Genomic DNA, 24,720 nt, shown 5'->3' with positions numbered 1-24,720 from the left:
GAACAGTAGTTATGAGATAATTCAGATGGGGATTCATAAGGGGATTCATATGGGGAAAAAGAGCATCATTTTATTCAATTTGGGATTTTTATTATTCACAAGAATTCAACATTTTTAACGCCAATTTGGTAATTTTTACTGATGTTTGATGCAAATTTGGGGCTTTGGAGCAGGTCTGAATCTCTGTAGTTTATAAATAAGTAGGGCAAATCAGAAGTAGCACACCTGGAATTTATTTTGGGGGTAAGGGTAAAAAATCTCTTGATGATAAACATGTTCCAACAATGTTTTGAAAAATGTATTAGGAGTGACAGTAAACTGGGTACAAAGTTAGGGCGAACATGTCAGGTGAACTTGGCACACTCACCACGTAAAAGGCCCTTCTGGAACTCTGACCTCAGGGTCATCCTTCTTTGTTGGCTCAGGTTTGCTCCAAAAAACTGAAATAAATACACAAGTTAACAACTATTACTCTCATAAACCATGGCAGCCATGAAAATAAGAGCATGTGTGGACCATTTCATCTGAGTGACATCAAAAGAGCTTTGAAGAGTATTTCAATTGTATTTGTTTCTTTGTTGTTTTGGCCGCACTCTGCAATATTCACACTTAAATATGTACAATGGCAGTCTGCAAATAATTGAGTCTGGACGAGACAATCCAGTGATCAACAGCATGAACACCTATCTACGTTGTCGGGATACAATAAGCTTGTGTCAACTAAGTCAGCAGGCCTGACCACCCAGTACTGTCAGTCCCATCTTATGACAAGCGTGTGTTGCTGAAGAGCAATTCTAACCCGCATCTTCACAGGCATTTCAGTTTTAACACAACAAGACAAAGTCATCAATATCCCTTGCAATGGCAAAATACTCTTCATGAATATGTCTACGAGTTATGATTATGTCAAAAGTTTTGGTGTGTATATAGAAAGGTGGAAGGAGAGTATTAAAAGGTTTTAAAAGTTCTGCTCCAGAAAGGAGCACTACCACCAGTTTCAGTCTAAGTCAAACTTGTTGGCATGGAAATGCCAAACATATTTTATTCAGAAACCCAAAACTACCAAAAGGCACCAGTACACCACTAGACCAATTTATGTGCCATGTTTGGTGAAGAAACATTGAACGGTTTTAGAGTTCTGCTCCGGAAAAGAGCACTACCACCAATTTCAGTCTAAGTCAAACTTGTTGGCATGGAAACGCCAAAAATATTTTATTCAGAAATCCAAAACTACCAAAAGGCACCAGGACACCACCAGATCTATCCATGTGCAAAGTTTGGTGAAGAAATATTGAACGGTTTTAAAGTTCTGCTCCAGAAAAAAGAAAACTTGTTGCCATGGAAATGCCAAAAATATTTTATTCAGAAATCCAAAACTACCAAAGGCACCAGCACACCACCAGACCAATCTATGTGCCAAGTTTGGTGAAGAAATAGTACACAGTTTTAGAGTTCAGCTACGGAAAAGAGCACAACTACCAATTTCAGTCTAAGTCAAACTTGTTGCCATGGAAATGCCAAACATATTTTATTCAGAATACCAAAACTACCAAAAAGCACCAGGACACCACCAGATCTATCTATGTGCAAAGTTTGGTGAAGAAATATTGAACGGTTTTAAAGTCCTGCTCCAGAAAAAAGAAAAATGTAAACGGACACACAGATGCCAAACAGAGTCCATTTTAATACCCCCCTCAAAACGCGTTGCTGGGGATAATAACATGTCAGCTTGAATAGGTGGCAAAGTCTAAAGTGGTGCATGTCTCAGACCTTTACCACTTTGGGAAAGCACAGATATAGGTCTGACAAACAGAGAATCAATCAACACAAACAAGGCCATCGAACCCACAATCATATGATGCCGGCACATCCAAGGGACATAACTCTGCACATAGTGCTGACCAACAGAGAATCAATCAGCAAAAACAAGGCCATCGAACCCACAATCATATGCTGCCGGCACATCCAAGGGACATAAGTCTGCATATAGGGCTGACAAACAGAGAATCAATCAACACAAACAAGACCATCGAACCCATAATCCAATGATGCCGGCACATCCAAGGGACATAACTCTGCACATAGTGCTGACCAACAGAGAATCAATCAGCACAAACAAGGCCATCGAACCCACAATCATATGCTGCCGGCACATCCAAGGGACATAAGTCTGCATATAGTGCTGACAAACAGAGAATCAATCAACACAAACAAGGCCATCGAACCCATAATCCAATGATGCTGGCACATCCAAGGGAAATAACTCTGCATATAGGGCTGACAAACAGAGAATCAATCAACACAAACCAGGCCATCAAAGCCACAATCATATGATGCCGGCATATCCAAGGGACATAACTCTGCATATAGGGCTGACAAACAGAATCAATCAACACAAACCAGGCCATCAAACCCACAATCATATGATGCTGGCACATCCAAGGGACATAACTCTGCATATGGTGCTGACCAACAGAGAATCAATCAGCACAAACCAGGGCCCCGTTCCTCAAAGCGATCATAACGCTACGACAGTCGTAAGTCTATGTTAAAGTATGGGAGTTACGATCATCTTAGCGCTATGATCATTTTGTGGAATGGGGCCCTGGCCATCAAACCCACAATCATACGATGCCCGCACATCCAAGGGACATAACTCTGCATATAGTTCTGACAAACAGAATCAATCAACACAAACCAGGCTATCGAACCCACAATCATACGATGCCCGTACATCCAAGGGACATAACTCTGCACAGTATATTGTGGCACCTTTGGCTACTGAGAATCTTGGCTTGTAAACACCTGGTATGAGAATGATCATTAAGAATAATGATCACAGTAGAGTAAGTTAATATCAGTTACGTTCAATTTTCTGTGTGAAGTATTGTGAGACATAAAGAGAACATACCTCCTCTGGAATTACTGTTAAAATATCCAACAAGATTTGGCACCTTTGGAAACTCTGAAAAATATCATAAGAACATATAAGACGTTTGATGAAAGACTGACTGACTGACTGAGTTTGGTTTTACGCCGCTTTTAGCAATATTCCAGCAACATCACGGCAGGGGACACAAGAAATGGGCTTCACACATTGTACCCATGTGGGGATTCGAACCCAGGTCTTCGGTGTGACGAGCCAACATTTTAACCACTGGGCTACCCCACCGCCCCCTTTGATGAAAGAGGATACATAACTTGACACAAAACAACCATAATATAAAGGCTACCTAGTACTGCAGATCACAATAGTTATTTGCAATTATCATGAGTCTTCAAACATTCATGTGCATATGAATATCAATATTTCTATCTTTCTGATTCCTTGTATGGCATAAAACAATAAACACTCACTCAATGATACTGAACTTACTTCTATAAAACCGAATTAAAACAGCTGAAATACACACAAATCGAAAATTGAAGCAAAGAAAGAGTTCTTACTGAAATATTGGGGACATCTTCCCTCTGAAATGTGGTGATGAGATCCTCTACGGGATCAGACCAGGATTCAGGGGCCGTCTGCATGATGTACGACGACAACTAGAAGGGCAAGGTCATACAAGGTCAATACATAGACACATTTTGAAAATGCAAGTAGAATTTGCATGAATGTTCAAGAAGGATCAAGTTTAACATTCCGTACAAGATACTACTCTAGAACATGAGGACCACACATGACCATGCATTACCTTCACCACTTGTTTATTGTGACAAGCATGCTATTCAGGAATCTTTATCACAAAGAATCTTAGGATTCCTTCAAGGTATGTATCTAAAGAGTTGGCAAACTCTGAACAGTGTGTACGTTTTATCAGGTGAGGTGAATTGGGTTTAATGTCGCACTGGAGAATATTTCGCTCATATGGCGACGTGCATGCGTGAATATGTGTAGGTGTGGGTGCTTGTACTAGCCCAGACTGAAGCTGGTTTTATAGTGCTAGCCCACTGAGATACCATGCCACAGTGAAGCATGAATACCCCACTCAGACACATTATACTGACTCCAAGCCGACCAGTCCTTGTTGTACCCATTAATGCCGAGCGCCAGGCAGGGACCAACAAGTATCATATTTTAACGTCTTTTGGTATGACGCAGTCGGGTATCGAACCCGCGACCTTCCGCCTATCAGGTTGTCATGGTCACAGCACATGTATTGTTTGTTTGCTGTGCAATGCTGCACTCAGTCAGCCATTCAAATGTGGACCAGACATTCCAGAGATTTCTATAGTGAACAATGATTTACGTCGTTGATGTACAATGAAACACTATTAAGCAAGTGAGTTGACTTTACACCACTTTCAGCAAAATTCCAGGGGACACAGAAACGGGTTGCACACATTGTACCTATGTGGGGAATTGAACCCATGCTTTCGGCATGATGAGCGAACACTTTAACAACAAGTGTTTGCCACTGATATGGCAATGTCCCCCGCCGCTACAGAACGGAATATCTATATTTACTGCTTTTTACTTTTTGGTCACATACAAGATACCTGAAATGACTGGTGTCTGCATAATCACCCAATGTAGGCTGTCAACATAATTGAAAACATTGGGTGCAATGTTTTATGAGATATTGCACTTAAATAAGTTTGAAAAGCGGTCAAAGTGTTGTGGTGACCTTGAAGATAAGGTCAAGGTAACCCAAATAAACTGGTGTCCGTGTAATCCCCCAATGTAGGCTGTCACCAAATTTGAAGACACTGGATACAACAGTCCATGAGATATCGCGTTAACAAGAGTTTGAAAAGTGGTCAAAGAGTAATGGTGACCTTGAAGATAAGGTGAAGGTCACCCCAATCGACTGGTGTCTGCGTAATCCCCCAATGTAGGCTGTCACCAAATTTTAAGACACTGGATACAGCAGTCCATGAGATATCACGTTAACAAGAGTTTGAAAAGTGGTCAAAGAGTTGTGGTGACCTTGAAAATAAGGTCAAGGTCACCCAAATAAACTGGTGTCTGCATAATCCCCCAATGTAGGCTGTCACCAAATTTGAAGATATTGGATACAACAGTGCATGAGATATCACTTTAACAAGAGTTTGAAAAGTGTTCAAAGTGTTCACTGTACCCTTTTGTAAGCATGATTCCCATTTGTTAACAGGTGTTAAGCGGTGTAAATATTTTTCCACTTACAGCAACGCATAACCTTGTTAAGATCATCTTGGGGCCGTCAGCAAACTGTATGATCTTCTCTAACAGCTTCTGTTTTAGTGTGAGATACTGGTTGGATGGGACTTCATGCCTGCATGACACACAACAAAAACAGGTGAGCTCTGGTTACATCACTGCTGTCTGCATTGTGAAGGAAGAAAGCCCAAAGTCACAGTCGTTCACGACCTCGGTGAAACCAACAAGAAGAGGAAGTGAGTGAGTTCCGTTTTACGTCGTTTTTAGCAATATTCCAGCAATATCCTGGCAGGGGATACCAAAATGGGCTTCACACATTGTACCCACATGGGGATTCGAACCCAGATCTTCAATGTGATGAGTGGACGCTTTAACCATTAGGCTACCCCACTGCCCCTCAACAAGAATAGATATGGTGTTGAAACCTTGATCAATCTAAGATGGTAACTTTGGGGTACTTTAATAATGTTTTTCTCCTAATATTGTCACTACTTGAAAAAAAAAGATTTTCAGATAAATCGGCAAGTTTGTGTAAAAAACTTGTGATTATGAATTGTGAATACCATGTTGTTTTTGGCAAGAAAATTCTCAGCTGTAAACAAATGAGTGAGCAATATCCAGCAATATCACGGCAGGGGGCACCAGAAATGGGCTTCACACATTGTACCCATGTGGGGATTTGAACCCAGGGCTTTGGCATGATGAGCGAACGCTTTAACCGCTGGGCTAACCCCACATCCCCTCAGCTGTAAACAAAACTAATAATTCTTACCAGTATCTGGAAATCTTTGCATGGAGACTACTGGCGCCAAAGAACTGAACTTCTGGACCCTGAAACATGGGATGTACAGGAGAAACACATAATGGTGGTGCATCTGTTGAAAAATGTGAATAGGAGGTCACTTTGAACAACTTTGTTAACAAATATGTACATTTTACTATCATGGTTCAAACGAAGTATGACACATATCATATGTTAGTGTGCTGAAAAAACCACAAGAGGGTTAAGAAAAACAAGTAAAACTAAGTTTATGTTTTCAATGGTTTTAAAAACAAATAGCGACATATATTACCTTTTCTGGTGCCAAAAGTTCAAAACAAAATGACCAGGCTTCAGCTGAGATCTGTGCAGAGTTGAGCCACTGATGAACTTCTTGCTGCAGATGAGCATTGCAGTAAAACTGCTGTACTGCCTGCAGAGAGAGATACACTGGATGGTCATCATGATGTGTTTCCAGCATTATATTCGCAACATCCATGGAAACAAAAGGCTTCAGGAAACATACATCCATTCTTAAACTTACATCCTAGAAGATCCTCTAGATTCAATACAAGATTCTATGTTTAATCTTAGCATGAAACATCGATGGTTATTAGAATAATTAGGATGTATTTATGGTATGACATTAAAAAGGATTGTTTTAATAGTGTTGGTACAGATTTTCAATAAAACAGAAGCTATCAATCTGTGAGGCATCTTCAGGTTTTATTTTGGAATCAAAGGATTCATGAGATTCATGATGTTGTTCTTTGCCTTTTCTTCTAACATGCTAAAAATATTTTACCTTGAAGAAATTACCTGTTTCTACCAAAATTGGGTTAATATGTCATAGTTACCTATCACAGCCATTTATAATAAAGGCATCTACAGTCATCAAGCACAGACAACAAAGACTGGTTATTTCCAGTTATTGATAGTGGTCTGTAAGTAACAGAGACTAGACCAGACAATCCAGTGATTGACATCATGAGCATCAATCTACGTAATTGGGATATGAAGACATGTGTCAACCAACTTAGTGAGCTTGACCACCCAAGCTCATTAGTCGCCTCTTACGACAAGCATGGGTTGCTGAAGACCAAGTCTAACCCCGATCTTCTTGGGTCCCCATCAAACTAATGAGACAATGTGACCACATTGTCACCAGTTTCTTTTCACTGCCCCTTGTGACATGAGACAAGAATAAGGTAATCGAAGTCATAATTTCCATGTGCAGAAGGAACGAACCTGCTCCACATTTGCAGCAGAGAATTCCATCTTGCTGACTATCTGACTATTTGCAGCTTGGAATCAATGAACATGAAATTAATCTGTCTGACAGGCAATCTGCAAGAGAATATTTCACGGTTAATATTTTTGTCCATGTTAGTATCTTTCTAACCTGGACAATCATCATTCAAAGCAAAGCCTGATATGACTAAGGCTTACTGAGCTGATTACAAAAAGCAGTTTTCACAAGAGCCAATCAAACTGTCATTAAATGCAGTTGGACATGTGTGTGGACATCATTGTTAGCGGGCATCTATGACCTGTACTGTGGAGTCAGTCATATATTCCTGATCAATTGTTTGATCAGCATTCTAGAAGTTGGTGAGTCAAAATGAAACATACAACTTTATGGATGACAACTTCTTGTTTATTGCACGTGACATTTCAATGTAGATTCTAACATCGTTATCAAGCTAAAAGTAAATGGGATATTCCAGATCAGTCAACTAAATAAACAGTGACATTTAGGACTTAACTAGCACCTTCCTCTAACACATCACTAATTGATTAAATAAACATGAAATAATCATATCTTCATGTCACTGTAAACAAATTTAGTTGTATCCATGATAATGGCACTCCACTTTCCATTGGCAAGGGGACCTTATTCTTCCTGTGAAGATTTTGGATTTCTATGCAATTCTGATTTTGACAGATTTTGATGTACTGAAGATTTAATGTAAGACATGTATCTAGTCCAAGCAGCATTCAGTAGTAACCAGAAATTAAGGATAACATTTGGTGATCTCTTTCTCAGGAAAAATATTTATTTGAGAAACACAGTTTTAGGTATAGGTATCCTAATAATTTAAGCGATGCATTGAGAAGAATCAATGCAATGAATCAAAATGCAATGAATCAACACAATTTGAGAATGTATGAAGTGGTCATACATGGGTATTCAACTGTTTATATGTATGTTGTTTGTGTGCCTACTTGTTTCAGATGTTAAATTGTAGTATGGACAAAAGTTTGTCATAGCATTATCACATACAGAAGAAATGTCAGGTAAAAGTCAATTTTACTTTCAACCCGTCTGTCAAAAAATCTGGATAAACTAAAGGTTTTGTTTGGGGTTGGGAAGTTTAGTACCATATTTTCCCTAAAATTTCTCATATTTGTGGTAAGATATCGCTTTATAGATTTTTCTCTTTCATAGTTTAGACATGTTTCAAACACTTTCATCCTAAGCTCAATATCCATATGATGAAATTAAAAAACGTGCAGTTGTTGCGATTCCAAAATATGTCCACCCTTTGTCTGATTTCTGCACGTCATAAATCGCAGTTGATATTATTTACAAGCCTATGCGATCATAGTTTATATTTTCACTTCCAGATGACAATTAATTGTTGTGAAATAAGTTTAAACTCGAAGTTGGTCCGAGCTAAATTCCATCCCATTCACCTTTCATACAGCCATGACAGGTCTCGTTCACTGTCGAGATTTACACGAGATTGTAACAAGTTACTGTATGTTCGATAAACATAGCGAAACAATATTACTTTCCAAATCATTGAAGATTGTGTATAAATCATTATTTTTGTATTGATATAGTTATAATATTTTTTAGATCATTATGTGTATATTTTGTGATACACTTGTGCACAAGTAATAAATTATATTCTTAACTTACTTTTTGCACTAGTATTCACTTGACAAAATGGCCGCGTCCATGAAAAAGAAAGCCGGCAGCAGTTTTTGATCTATTATGCGCGTATTCTTCCAGTGCTCTTAAGAAATTAGTCGCATTCACACGTTTTAAACATGAGTAACATCTATATCCAAGAACCTCCTACAAATGGAAAGGTATGTCATTTTCAGGGGACAATAGTCACAAATATGTTTGTTCATGGCCAGGAATGGTGTGGAGTGATGATTGATGTTTTACGCCGTTTCTCAGCAATATTGCAGCTAAGTCGCAGAAGCCTATAGATTATTAGAATCAGTGAAACCTGTGAGTTTCCGACTGAAAAAAACGATGATGACACACAGTACAACATTTCTGCATAATGTTTGGTCGATTTCATGCCAGTTTATTAATCGTTTACTCAGAGTTTGGTCTCAGGACAAGTATGTGGTACCAGAGACAATCTGACATACTTGTCAGCACAGAGTTGTCAGCACAGGCTGATTTAATTGTGGTTGACTCCTCATGTAAACAGTCCACAAGCTGTGCAAACTTTTCTAATTTCTATGCAATCTATCCATCTCCATAGTCTTAAGGATCAAGCATCTGCCTGGGGAGGGAAAGGTTGGTGGTTTTATTCCCACACTTACATTCATGAGAAGATGGTAATTGTTGTTACCCAGTCTTGTGCATAGCACTATTGGGATGAGTCATGACTGGGCATAGTTGCACTTATTCCTTTTCTTCCAAAATGAATACTAAAGTTGTCAAAGAAACAAAATGAGAGAAACTCTTGCCTGGGTTCTATCTTTTTGCTTCAATGCTTGTGAAATCTGACAAAAATTATGATGTCTGATCTGTAGGAAAGATCATTATTGATGCCTCCAACCAGTGGTTTGTTTGATCTAGATTGAGTTATTTACAGGCTGTTGTGATATTTGTATAGCTGTTACAGGGATTGGGATGGAGACCTTTAACAATGGGCCATTTTCAGGATTATTAGCCATTTTTTTGAATTTAGAATGGGCCACTGCCCTTGTATCAATAGTAAACTTCAAAATGTTAATGGGCCATTTTTTATTCTAATGTGTAAAATGGCCTATGGCCCCTGCCTTTCCTAATCCCTGCTGTTATACAGTTACTGCAGGAGTTCAGTATTGCAAAAAAAATTCATCTTAGTTAAAGGTCACATGCAACCAAAATATCAAACATAATTAAAACACAATTATCAATTATTCATGACATATAATATACATTGCTGGTTATGAAAAAACATAAAACAAAATTATAAGCGTACAATTGCAAATCATAAGTGCAATATTTTGTACTTGGGTTTACTTCCCAAGAAACGAAGCAGCTGGGATACCGAACCCAGTCAGAGCGGGTGGGTGTGCACTCAAGTGTAACGGCTGGTTCATTTGCAGATTCCCTCACGGCTCATTGTGTGTGTATATATAGAGATGTTGGGTTTTGTAAATACATGCTCATTTTTTGTGTATAACATTTTGCAATCAACAGACATCATAACATGTAATGTGTACAAGTATCACACCTGCCTGTCTGTGTAATTACATATTGTGACAGAGACCGAACTCGGGCCATAAATCAATGTGTTTTGTTTATGGTGTATAGCCTGATAGGTGTTAAGTTCAAATTGCATGTGGTCAGTGATTGAAATTGTGTATTGAATATTGTCATTAGCAGACAGGCAGGCAGACACATAGGTGCCAATAAAACAGACATTGAGTTTTGTCTGTGACAACGACATATCTATATCACAGTTAGAAATTCTGTCGACGCTAAATAATGACATTGCTTTTAAGTATCGAACTGAGAAAGTGACTCTGTAAGAAGAATGTGTGGTGAAATAGACAAATGAAATCATATAAACAGTTAAATCGGTAATCTACTGTAATAACATATAAAACGCTCAAACATCAACAAAACATTAGAAAAATAGCTCACACCAAAGCCTTCAACGAATATTCACCGGACAACCCGCTTCCAAGCTCCGCGAACCTATTTCACTGCGCATGTGCTATGAGCGCAGCCCAGCTGTTGAAACTTAAAACCACTTCAATTCCCCCAAGCGCTGGGGGAAAGTTAGTGAATCGTTTGAACTACGATTTGGCGTGTTTTTTTTCATCGCAGGTTTTTTCAACTTTATAAGTTGAATTTGCATTTTTGATGATTTGTTTCGATAAGTCCATACCGAAAGGTATCAGAATCTGCAAAGTTGTGTTTTACGTTGCATGTGACCTTTAAGTATTTAATTGTATTGAACAGTATTTGACCAGTTACTGACCTTGTTTGTGGCAATGCCTGAAGCTATTTTACGGAAGACATCCTGTGGATTTGGTTTTGTTATGAACATTGTGTGAAATCACATAAGTCTGATGAGAAGATTTTGTATCATTTCTGTCTGTTTCAGGTTTTACTATCAACAACTGTTGGTGATATTGATATAGAGCTATGGTCAAAAGAAGCTCCCAAGGCATGCCGGAACTTTGTTCAGCTGTTGATGGAAGGATACTATGATGGGACAATCTTTCATCGTATGGTCAAGGACTTCATCGTCCAGGGGGGTGACCCCACAGGAACTGGTGAAGGAGGTGAATCCATATATGGAGAACCATTCAAGGTGAAGAACATATTGCATATGACATTTATTTAACAAGAAGTCAGGATCATGATTATACCACAGTTTTACCTGCTAGAATTGAAGTATTGGTCTTGCTGGGTGTTTCTGTTTCACAGAATGAGGATTTTTGTATGTGTTGTACCAATACTGGAAAATGCATCAAGGGGTCAATATTCTGATATGATGACATGTCAAAGGATGTGTTGAGTTACATGTTCAGATAGAGTGTATGTTGTATACATATGCATATCATTTATGTTATGTTCTTTTCCCTTTGACAGGAATCAGTGTATTTGATATAATGTGCAGGTTTTAAAATTACTCATGAGAAAGAACTGACACTGATTTAGTTTAGTGTGTCTGATCACACATTCAGATCACTGGAGACCCGTGAAGATCCGGGGTTAGAATTGATCTTCAGTAACCCATGCCTGTCGTAAGAAGCGACTAACGGGATCAGGTGGTCAGGCTCGCTGACTTGGTTGACACGTCATCGTATCCCAAATGGATAGATCGATGCTCGTGCTGTTCATCACTGGATTGTCTGGTCCAGACTCGATTATTTACTGACTGCCGCCATATTGCTGGAATATTGCTGAGTGCTGCATAAAACTAAACTCACTCACTCAGATCACTTGACTGTGTTTTTGTTCCACTGACAATGCTGACCAACACAATACAGCACTACATAGTATTAATATTTGGTACCATGCGATATGGAGGCATCACCGACTGATTAAAGAGTTCATATTATGAACACTCATGCATTTATCATACTTTACATCCATGTGTCATCAAGGTAGAGATCAACATATCTTGTTAACTTATAGTTCAGGTTAAAGTTCAGAAAAAAGTTACATCATCATCTAACAGGATCTAATCCAAGAGGATCAAGGTAGATTTGATCTTCAGCAACCCTTGCTTGTCGTAAGAGACGACTAATAGGGTTAGGTGATCATACTTGTACACCTGGTTTATCCATGTTGTCATACCCTAGATTGACACTCATGATGTCAATCACTGGATTGTATGGTCCTGACAGGTGCATACATAACATAACTGGAACATTACTGAGTGCAGTGTTAACAACACACATCATCATGATCTACACTTTGAAAGTTATGTCAGAAAAACAGTTGTTCTAAACTCTAGTAGTTTACAGTTCCCACCTTTGTTTCAGGATGAAGTGCATTCCCGTTTGCGATTTGTTCGTAGAGGTCTGGTTGCTATGGCAAATGCTGGTGCCAATGATAATGGCAGTCAGTTCTTCTTCACCTTGGGCCCAGCTCCAGAACTCTATAAGAAACACACCATATTTGGAAAGGTTAATGTGTATTTATTTCCACTTTTTTTCAGTCATTTGGTAAATCATTTAATAATCCATATCAGCTTTCTATAACTGTGAGATATTTGTAATAGTTGAAGGATTCGATGGCAGAAGAGAATCTAAGGAGATGAGTGGAATGGGGATTGTGTGGTTACAATAACTGCCTGGTATGAATATTGCTTGTATGATAATCAAAGCAGATGAACTTTTAGCTCTGCCAGAGTAATTCCATTCTTGATGTTCATTGTTCACTCTGTTAACCACTGGTTTGCCTCATACAGTAGTGACTATGTCTGGGATGGGTGGGTAATGAGTTGGACCTGGGTACCCGTCTCAGTTCCATGACCCGTTATGATCATGTGACTAACAGACTGAACAATGTTATATGTTATTCTTTCATGATTAAAAGGTTGTATTGTTTTTGAAGATTTAAACATAATTTACAGTGATCTGTTTTGAATATAATACATGGTTAAGATATTAAAGAATGCGAAATTTTAGCTTCCAAGGTGAACAATATATATTGCCATTTGTTACAAATGTGATGCCAATAATTAACATAACGGGTACCTGGGTAGAAATTTGGACCCGTCCCAGCCCTAGCTGTGACTACTGTAATTTAAACAACAGAATGATAAGAATTAAGAAGAGGGTTTCTGTAAGTTATAAGAACTTGTCCCAGAACTGAATGATGGATGTTTCATAATAAAAACATCAAGCTTCACTCAGTTGTTGTAGAAATATAAAATGTAATATTATTGTAATGGATGTTTTCATTTTAATTACATGAAATTCTCTAATGTTCAGATTGTTGCTTCAGGTTGCAGGTAACACACTGTTTAACATGATCAAACTACAAGATGTGGAAACAGATGGCACTGATCGACCTCTTTACCCACACAAGATTCTCAAGGGAGAGGTACTCACATGTATATGCAGCATTTAATATGAAAGTAGATGGCTTGTGATTGTAAATTGTAATTGCTGGGTACAATATCAGATCAGAGAAAAAGGACCATTACAGATGTGTAATAGTTTAATTTTTTGATATTTTTCATAAATGTTCATCATGTTCATGTAAATTATTAGTAAGTGTTTTACTCGTGAAGATCCGGTCTTCAGTAACCCATGCTTGTCGTAAGAGGCGACTAACAGGATCGGGTGCTCAGGCTTGCTGACTTGGTTGACACACGTCATCGTATCCCAATTGCGTAGATCGATGCCCATGTTGTTGATCACTGGATTGTCTGGTCCAGACTTGATTTTTTTACAGACCGTTGCCATATAGCTGGAATATTGCTGAGTGCGGCGTAAAACTACACTCACTCACTCACAACTGAGTATTTTAAAAATACCAGCTGTTGTTTTGCATCTTTGATTCAGGAAATTAGAATGTGGTTCAGTGAATTCAGTTCAGCTGATAGTGTTTCCTCGTACATTGTCTTCGTCATCATTGCTCGCAACATCCATCACCAGATTGTCTGGTCCAGGGCCCCGTTCCTCAAAACGATTGTAGCGCTACGACTGTCGTAAGCCTATGTTAAAGTATGGGAGATTCGATCGTCTTACGGTTACGATCGCTTTGAGGAACAGGGCCCTGACCATCAACATGATCAAACTGGAGGATTGGTAGTTTCAGTTCAAGGTGCAAGTGTTTGTGATTTTGTCTCAGATCCTTTCCAATCCATTTGATGACATTGAACCGAGAGTTCTGAAGAAGAAGAAACAAGAAGGAGAGGAAACGAAGAAACACAAGAGTAAATCAAAGGCTACAAAGTGGGTGAAGTCAACAATATCTACCTATTCACAGACTCTCCAGTAATTTTTCTCCTGTATGCAAGCATTGTATTGTTGATTTATGAAGCTACTTTGGAAAAGCTGGCAGCCTGGCAGCACATCTTTATAAACCAAGTGTCAAAATGTGCTGGTACCTTGTCTTGCACATGTCAGTGTCATCTTTAAACTTGGTCTCCTTTAAAATGGCAAGGTTACGGTTGGTTAGCCTTATGGTGAAAGTGTTCACTCACTGCAATAAAATCAGCAGGTTATATTCCTCTACACTGTATGAGTATAATTTGTGATGTCCCCAGCTAATATATTACTGGAATATTTCTAAAAGCAGGCTCTAAACCCATCACTATCATGCATTCAATGCTGTAGACCATTTAAGCTGGAACTTGCCATGTGTGTTTATACCAATGACAACTATGCGAGAGGTTTTCATTTACGGGTATGTTTATGCAATTGTTCAGTCTAAGTAAACTTAGGCTCAGTATTATTCGTTACACTGCTAAACTGAGTCTGACAAAACTTAGTTAGAAGGTTGCATCAGCTTAGCTTTTGAATTGACCAATCAGAACACAGCTTACCAAATCGCAAGTTAACATTCACAGACATTGTTAGACTCAGAATAGCAGTGTAACGAATAATACTGAGCCTAAGTTTACTTAGAGTGTTCAATTGGTATACTATTTGACTTAAAACTGATTTATCCATTTTGAACCAATACGTGGCATAGAGTCTTAACATTAAGGTTGGGATGGTGACAACAGCCTAAATTTCATCTGGCTACTGTTTTGTGTCAGGAATTTCAGCTTGCTGTCTTTTGGTGAGGAGGCAGAGGAGGATGAAGAGCAGACGGATAAAGCATCAAAGGTTGGCAGTGGACCATTTTGGGGAGGGGTAGGGGTTTGTGGGGCTGGGAGTTGTCTGGAAATGTCACTGTTAGATGTTAGAGTCATGTTTGTTATTGGAGTTCTTTGGTTTTCATTCACATTCCCGGAAGTTTTGAACTGTTTGAGATATCAATACTTATTATCCCCCTGCCATAAAGTGAGAGAGGGATATGGGTTTGAGCTCTGTCTGTCCATCCATCTGTCCATCCTAGATGATGGGGACAGATTTTCTAAATAAAACGTTATAGATAGGGAAACCAAATTAGGTATGTGTTTTCAGGACATGAATGCCTTGATGGAGTTTAAAAATGAAACGGTGTTACAATTTGTTACAGAGTTATGTCCCTTGTCATGTGTTTCTTGACTTAGTGCATGGTATCCCCAATGGGAACAGATTTTCTCTAAAACCTTTATAGATAGGGAAACCAAATTTGGTATGTGTTTTCAGGACATGAATGCCTTGATGGAGTCCGAAAACGGAAACCGTGTTACAATTTGTTACTGAGTTATGTCCCTTGTCATGTATTTCTTGACTTAGTGCACATTATCCCCAATGGGAACAGATTTTCTCAGTAACCATTATAGATAGTGAAACCAAATGTGGCATGTGTTTTCATAACATGAATGCCTTGAAGAAGTTTGAGAACAGAAACGGTGTTACAATTTGTTACAGAGTTATGGCCATTGTTATGTGTTTCTTGACTTAGCGCACGGTATACCCAATGGGGACAGATTTTCTCAAAAACCGTTATAGATAGGGAAACCAAATTTGATATGTGTTTTCAGGACATGAATGTTGTGGTGGAGTTAAAAAACAGGAACCAAATACGAACAGAACCCTGGCGGGAGATATCTATGTCCCTGTCTTCTTGTTATCACATACATGTCGTGTGTGTGAGTACTGTATGTTATAGCTGTAACATCATCTATTTTAGTATAAATCAGTCATAGTATATTTCTGAAAAGAAAATGAAAAAACGAAACAAAGTGGGCTTCCTCTTGACATTCCAGACAATGCGAGGTAAAAGTAAGAGCAGCCATGATCTGATAGACGACCCTCATCTGAGTTCTGTCCCAGCCCTGGACACAGAAGAGAGACCAGATGGCAAGAAGAGAAAGTCAGGCGGAGAGACAGAGGTGGGAGTGCTGCGACCAGGGTGCCGTTGTACCTATCTTAGCACTAAGACTTAAGGTAGTCTTAGAGCTAAGGTTGTTTTGTACAACGGCACCCAGACAAACTTTCTTGCCAAGAGTTAACTTAGGATGGAGATGATTTAAACTTTATACATTAACTTAGACAAGGCATAAAGTGTCATTCACTAATCTTTATCAGTACCTTATTAGCAACCAATTCTGTAGTCTATCACCAATATCACACATGCTGATAAATGTGAAATATGTCAGGTAGAACACCTAGAGGTGAAGTGAAATGGGGTTTAACGTCGCACTGAATATTTCGCTCATATGACGACGTGCATGCGTGTGTATGTGTGGCTCCTTGTACTAGTTCAGACTTGAGCTGGTTTTAGAGTGCTAGCCCACTGAGATACCATGCCGCAGTGAAGCATGAATACCCCACTCAGACACATTATACTGATTCGAGCCGACCAGTCCTTGTTGTACCAATTAATGTAACCCATTAAAGGGACCATCAAGTACCATATTTTAACGTCTTTTGGTATGACGTTTGGATCAAACACACAACCTTTTTGCTCTCCGGGCGGACGCTCTAACCACTACTCCATGGAGGTGGTCTAGAGCACCTAGAATCCGTTGAAGTATCACCTGACTGGTAGCTAACATGGCACCCTTTTACCATCATCTTTCATGAACTCGCATAAGGCCGTTGAATAATTCTCACAGGAAACCCTCACTCACCTATAATCACTGGCTAACTAAACCCCTCACACACTCACACAACCACTCACACAATCACTCACAGGACCACTCATTCAACCACTAACACAATCACTAGCACAATCACTCTCACAACCACTCACAAGACCACTGACAAAATAACTCTCACCACTCACAAGACCACTCACACAATCACTCACACATCCACTCACAAGACCACTCACACAATCACTCTCACAACCACTCACACAATCACTCACAGGACCACTCACACAATCAGACAAGGAATCACCCACTCAACCACTCACACATCCACTAACAAGACCACTCACACAATCACTCACACAATCATTCTCACAACCACTCACACAATCACTCTCACAACCACTCACAAGACCACTCACACAACCACTCACACAATCACTTGCACAACTACTCACACAATCACTAGCACAATCACTCACAAGACCACTCTCACAACCACTCACAAGACAACTCACACCATCACTAACACAACCGCTCTCACAACCACTCACACAATCACTCACACATCCACTCACACAGTCACTAGCGCAATCACTCTCACAAGACCACTCACACAATCACTCACACATCCACTCACAAGACCACTCACACAACCACTCACACAATCACTCTCACAACCACACACACATCCACTCACACAATCACTAGCGCAATCACTCTCACAATCACTAGCACAATCACTCACACAACCACTCACAAGACCACTCACACAACCACTCACAAATCCACTCAAACAACTACTCACACAATCACTAGCACAATCACTCACACAACCACTCTCACAACCACTCACAAGACCACTCACACATCCACTCACACAATCACTCTCACATCACCACTCACACAATCATTCACACAACCACCCTCACAACCACTCACACAATCACTCACACATCCACTCACAAGACCACTCACACAATCACTCACACAATCACTCACACATCCACTAAAACAATCACTAGCGCAATCACTCTCACACAATCACTCACACATCCACTAAAACAATCACTAGCGCAATCACTCTCACAAGACCACTCACACATCCACACACAAGACCACTCACACAACCACTCACAAGACCACTCACACACAACCACTCACACAATCACTCTCACAACCACTCTCACAATCACTAGCGCAATCCCTAGCGCAATCACTCTCACAATCACTAGCACAATCACTCACACAACCACTCTCACAACCACTCACAAGACCACTCACACAACCACTCACACAACCACTCACACAGCCACTCAAACAATCACTAGCACAATCGGTCACACAACCACTCACACAATCACTCACACAACCACTCACACAATCACTCACTCACACAACCACTCACACAATCACTCACAGGACCACTCACAGGACCACTCACACAATCAGACAAGGAATCACCCACTCAACCACTCACACATCCACTCACAAGACCACTCACACAATCATTCTCACAACCACTCACACAATCACTCTCACAACCACTCACACAACCGCTCACACAATCACTCACACAACTACTCACACAATGACTTGCACAATCACTCACACAACCACTCACAAGACCACTCACAGAATCACTCACACATCCACTCACACAATCACTAGCGCAATCACTCTCACAACCACTCACACAATCACTCACAAGACTACTCACACAATCACTCACATGACCACTCACACAATCACTCACACGACGACTCACACAACTACTCACACAATCACTTTCACAACCACTCACACATCCACTCACACAATCACTAGCGCAATCACTCTCACAATCACTAGCACAACCACTCACACAACCACTCTCACAACCACTCACAAGACCACTCACACAACCACTCACACAATCACTCTCACAACCACTCACAAGACCACTCACACAACCATTCACACAATCACTCACACATCCACTCACACAATCACTAGCTCAATCACTCTCACAAGACCACTCATACATCCACTCACAAGACCACTCACACAACCTTTCACAAGACCACTCACACAACCACTCACACAATGACTCACACATCCACTCGCACAATCACTAGCACAATCACTCACACAACCACTCACACAATGACTCACACATCCATTCACACAATCACTAGCACAATCACTCACACAACCACTCTCACAACCACTCACACAATCACTCAGACAACCACTCACACAACCACTCACACAATCACTCACGCAACCACTCACACAATCACTCACACATCCACGCACACAATCACCAGCGCAATCACTCTCACAATCACTCACACAACCACTAGCACAATCACTCTCTCAACCACTCACACAATCACTTGCACAATCACTCACACAAGCACTCTAACAACCACTCACAAAATCACTCTCACAAACACTCATACAACTACTCTCACAACCACTCTCACAATTACTCTCACAACCACTCACACAATCACTAGCACAATCACTCACAGAACCACTCAAACACTCTCACAACCACTCACACAATCACTAGCACAATCACTCACACGACCACTCTCACACAACCACTCTCACACAACCACTCTCACAACCACTCACACAATCACTCACAGGACCACTCACACAATCAGACAAGGAATCACCCATGCAACCACAATTGCTCACTCGACCACAATCATGCACACATCCACTATCATGCACACAAGCACAATCATTCATAAGCACTCACAAATTCACTCACACAATGAGACACCCACATCACCTCTGTCAGAACCACTCAGACAATCACCCCATCAATCCAACACCAACCTCAGCATCATCACCCACTGATGTACTTATTTGGGTTCCCAGGGCTCTGACACGGGCGAGGACAGTAAAGAGAAATCACTTGAGACAGTGAGGAAAAAGCTCAAGACAGATGAGACGGACAAGAAGAAGGATGTCAGTGGGAAGGAAGACAAGAAGAAAGAAGACAAGAAAAAGGGGGACAGTGACAGGGAGTCAGAAAAGACAAAGCTAGACCATCTGTTAGTATCCATCAACAAATAGTCGACCATGTATTTAGTCCACATTCTCTTAATTCTGTACTTAATGAGATGGAATGTATGAGTTTCTTCTGCTTGGATCATGGGATTTAAGGTACTTCTGCAAGGATTATGGGATTTGAGAGTTACTTCTGCTGGGATCATGATAATCCTTGGTATTTCAGCACCTGAACATTATTATAATCATGATCATTTTGGTCTTTAAATAACTCAATCCCTTGTTGTTTATGATATGACTTCCACTCACTCACTCTGTCGTTTCAGTGAGGAACTGAAAAAGGAGTCAAAACAATTACAGAAGGAACTGTCAGAATCAAAACGGAAAAGTGAGAGAAAGGCAGATGAAAAAGAAGAGAAAAGTACAAAAGAAGCTAAGAAGGATATAAAATCTGAAGGAAAAACGAAAGACTCAAAAGACAAAGGGAAGAAAGGAGCTGATATAGGTACAGACGCTTGACGTTCTTGGTAAATTCTCTCCACTGTAATTCTTAACCCTTAGTTGCACAGGGGCCAGGGGCCCCAGTGGTTTATTGGATGAGTAGAATTCCTTAGCCATGTCAGGATATTTGGCCTGTCATTCAACCCAGTCTGTGTTGCATTTTGTGTACCTGGTCTGTGTTTCAGTCAGTGTGCACTGTCTATATTTCAGTCAGTGTGCCCTGTCTATATTTCAGTCAGTGTGCCTGATCCGTGTTTCAGTCAGTGTGCCCTGTCTATGTTTCAGTCAGTGTGCCTGGACTGTGTCAATTAGTATGACTGATCTGTGTTTCAGAGATGATGCCCAAGGTGGACATGTTAGAAGAGTACAAGCAGGAGCGGCAGAAGTACAAGGACCTACGTCAGAAGCAGAGCAAGAAGGGATCCAGTCGGGAGGCAGACACACTAGCCATGCTTGCTAAGTTCCAGAACAGACTTGAAAATGTCAAGAAATTAACTTCTCTCTATGAGGACGAGGAAGAAGAAACAAAGAAAGAAAAGAAAGAAGAAAAGACTGAAGCAGATGAAGAACAGGAAGATGATGATATGACCTGGTGTGTAAAATAAGCCAGATAAAGTATGGATAAAGTTATTGGTATATGTAATAGTGAGTTGACATTACATGGGTAAAGCATAGGCAGACATTTATTTAGGAAGACTGACTCCCTATGGGTGATCTGTCATTTAGGTGGGCTTTTGGGTAAGCATGGGGAAGCTGACATCTGTACAGGTAGGTCGTCAATAGGATTGGCATTCAAATTAGCAATGGAAGTCTGACATCTTTACAGGTAGGTTGTTATTAAGATTGTCATTCAGGTAAGAATGGGGAGGCTGACATCTTTATAGGTGGTCTGGCATCAAGATTGACATTCAGGTAAGCATGGGGAAACTGACATCTTTATAGGTGGTCTGGCATTAAGATTGACATTCAGGTAAGAATGGGCAGGCCGACATCTTTATAGGTGGTCTGGCATTAAGATTGACATTCAGGTAAGCATGGGGAGACTGACATCTTTATAGGTGGTCTGGCATTAAGATTGACATTCAGGTAGGAATGGGGAGACTGACTTTATAGGTGGTCTTTTGATTCAGGTGGTCATGGTGGTTAAGATTGACATTCAGGTAAGAATGGGGAGGCCGACATCTTTATAGGTGGTCTGGCATTAAGATTGACATTCAGGTAAGAATGGGGAGGCCGACATCTTTATAGGTGGTCTGGCATTAAGATTGACATTCAGGTAAGCATGGGGAGACTGACATCTTTATAGGTGGTCTGGCATTAAGATTGACATTCAGGTAAGCATGGGGAAACTGACATCTTTATAGGTGGTCTGGCATTAAGATTGACATTCAGGTAAGCATGGGGAAACTGACATCTTTATAGGTGGTCTGGCATTAAGATTGACATTCGGGTAAGAATGGGGAAACTGACATCTTTATAGGTGGTCTGGCATTAAGACTGACATTCGGGTAAGAATGGGGAAACTGACATCTTTATAGGTGGTCTGGCATTAAGATTGACATTCAGGTAAGCATGGGGAAACTGACATCTTTATAGGTGGTCTGGCATTAAGATTGACATTCAGGTAAGCATGGGGAGGCCGACATCTTTATAGGTGGTCTGTCATTAAGATTGACATTCAGGTAAGCATGGGGAGACTGACATCTTTATAGGTGGTCTGGCATTAAGATTGACATTCAGGTAAGCATGGGGAAACTGACATCTTTATAGGTGGTCTGGCATTAAGACTGACATTCGGTAAGAATGGGGAGGCCGACATCTTTATAGGTGGTCTGGCATTAAGATTGACATTCAGGTAAGAATGGGGAGACTGACATCTTTATAGGTGGTCTGGCATTAAGATTGACATTCAGGTAAGCATGGGGAGACTGACATCTTTATAGGTGGTCTGGCATTAAGATTGACATTCAGGTAAGCATGGGGAAACTGACATCTTTATAGGTGGTCTGGCATTAAGACTGACATTCGGGTAAGAATGGGGAGGCCGACATCTTTATAGGTGGTCTGGCATTAAGATTGACATTCAGGTAAGAATGGGGAGACTGACATCTTTATAGGTGGTCTGGCATTAAGATTGACATTCAGGTAAGCATGGGGAGACTGACATCTTTATAGGTGGTCTGGCATTAAGATTGACATTCAGGTAAGCATGGGGAAACTGACATCTTTATAGGTGGTCTGGCATTAAGATTGACATTCGGGTAAGCATGGGGAGACTGACATCTTTATAGGTGGTCTGGCATTAAGATTGACATTCGGGTAAGAATGGGGAAGCTGACATCTTTATAGGTGGTCTGGCATTAAGATTGACATTCAGGTAAGAATGGGGAAACTGACATCTTTATAGGTGGTCTGGCATTAAGATTGACATTCAGGTAAGCATGGGGAAACTGACATCTTTATAGGTGGTCTGGCATTAAGACTGACATTCGGGTAAGCATGGGGAAACTGACATCTTTATAGGTGGTCTGGCATTAAGATTGACATTCGGGTAAGCATGGGGAGACTGACATCTTTATAGGTGGTCTGGCATTAAGATTGACATTCAGGTAAGCATGGGGAAACTGACATCTTTATAGGTGGTCTGGCATTAAGACTGACATTCGGGTAAGAATGGGGAAACTGACATCTTTATAGGTGGTCTGGCATTAAGATTGACATTCAGGTAAGCATGGGGAAACTGACATCTTTATAGGTGGTCTGTCATTAAGATTGTCATTCAGGTAAGAATGGGGAGGCTGACATCTTTATAGGTGGTCTGTCATTAAGACTGACATTCGGTTAAGCTTTGGAAGGCTGACATCTGTACAGGTAGACCATTAGTAAGATTTGCATTCAGGTAAGCATTGGAAGGCTGAGATTGGTACAGGTAGACCATTAGTAAGGTGGGCATAATGGCATTGTCATAAAAGTGGACATTCAAGTCACACATAAAGTAATACAAAGCTGATGCAGCACCAGTAATTGTTTTGTACCAGAGCTAGTTATATTTTCATGTCAATGAGAATTTCTTATACACAAGCTGAATCTCTCTCTTTTGCAGGATGGGTCACAAATTACATTTTGAGGACAAATCCAGGAAAGTCATTGATGCCAATGTAACTGATGAAGACAGATATGAAATTTATGATCCTCGAAATCCACTGAATAAGCGCAGAAGAGAAGCCAGCAAACAGTCTTCCCGGGACAGACGGTAACAGTGGCTCTACCATGAGAGTGTTCATGGGAGACAGACAGTTGAAGTGAGGAATGTGTGACTTGTTATGTATCACCTCGACCAGCCTTAATTTGTCTTTGGGTGAATATCAACATACTTATGCTGACTGATGGTTCCATGATGAGTAATAAATGTTAAAGCCTCTGTTAGACTCTCAGCATTATCGAGATGTGATAAGCTGGGGATGGTCATGAATGGAGATTAAAACGTTTTTCTAATAATGATATTAGAACTCAGTATTGTGTCATGTTAACACCCTACCATTGAGCCACCCTACTGCCCTGCCAGCACTGTGAGATACTAACAGTCATCTGTGTGTTTCGGGTTGTCTTTCTGAAAGTTAGCTGCTGTACAAAGTCCATGTTTTCAGCCTTCCAATATCCGTGAAACATTTAAGGGGAGGAAACTCTGGGAGACCTGTGTGATGCAGTTAGAAGTGAATGATTTCAGGAAGGTTAGATGTTCAGTCAATAGGTAAGGCTTACAAGAATGTGTGTTTGAGACAGGTGAATTATTCCAGGAAAGTAATATGTTTTGTCAAAAAAAGAGGGAATGTTTGTAACATTGTGCGGTTGAGCCAGTTTTGAATGGTTCTGAGAACATCAATGACATGAGAATATGTAAGAGAATAAGG

At 40.3% G+C, this 24,720-nt stretch overlaps 2 protein-coding genes across 2 annotated transcripts in view; one reads left to right on the top strand and one right to left on the bottom strand.

The window, feature by feature from the left end:
• The window catches only part of LOC124284010 (importin-13-like), a 53,961-nt gene extending 46,718 nt beyond the window's left edge, over window positions 1-7,243 (bottom strand). Inside the window, 7 exon segments of the mRNA XM_046720047.1 lie at window positions 368-440; window positions 2,912-2,965; window positions 3,448-3,546; window positions 5,147-5,255; window positions 5,913-5,971; window positions 6,214-6,333; window positions 7,149-7,243. Coding sequence (XP_046576003.1) covers window positions 368-440; window positions 2,912-2,965; window positions 3,448-3,546; window positions 5,147-5,255; window positions 5,913-5,971; window positions 6,214-6,333; window positions 7,149-7,178 — 544 coding nt within the window. The 5' untranslated portion in view covers window positions 7,179-7,243.
• Window positions 7,244-8,831: 1,588 nt separating this feature from the next.
• On the top strand, window positions 8,832-24,304 carry LOC124284034 (spliceosome-associated protein CWC27 homolog). The gene is made up of 11 exons (XM_046720073.1): window positions 8,832-8,999; window positions 11,252-11,461; window positions 12,642-12,785; window positions 13,609-13,707; window positions 14,461-14,564; window positions 15,374-15,443; window positions 16,475-16,600; window positions 20,177-20,352; window positions 20,635-20,813; window positions 21,143-21,401; window positions 23,913-24,304. Exons 1-11 carry the CDS (start codon window positions 8,958-8,960, stop codon window positions 24,064-24,066), a joined length of 1,563 nt encoding a protein of 520 aa, XP_046576029.1. The 5' UTR covers window positions 8,832-8,957; the 3' UTR covers window positions 24,067-24,304.
• The last annotated feature ends 416 nt before the right edge of the window (window positions 24,305-24,720 follow it).

The sequence above is a fragment of the Haliotis rubra genome, unplaced genomic scaffold (genome assembly GCF_003918875.1).
Source record: "Haliotis rubra isolate DU_JTF1 unplaced genomic scaffold, ASM391887v1 Scf328, whole genome shotgun sequence".
NCBI lineage: Eukaryota > Metazoa > Mollusca > Gastropoda > Lepetellida > Haliotidae > Haliotis > Haliotis rubra.
The sequence above is the reverse complement of the archived record's forward strand: the minus strand, read 5'-3'. Positions and strand labels throughout refer to the sequence as shown.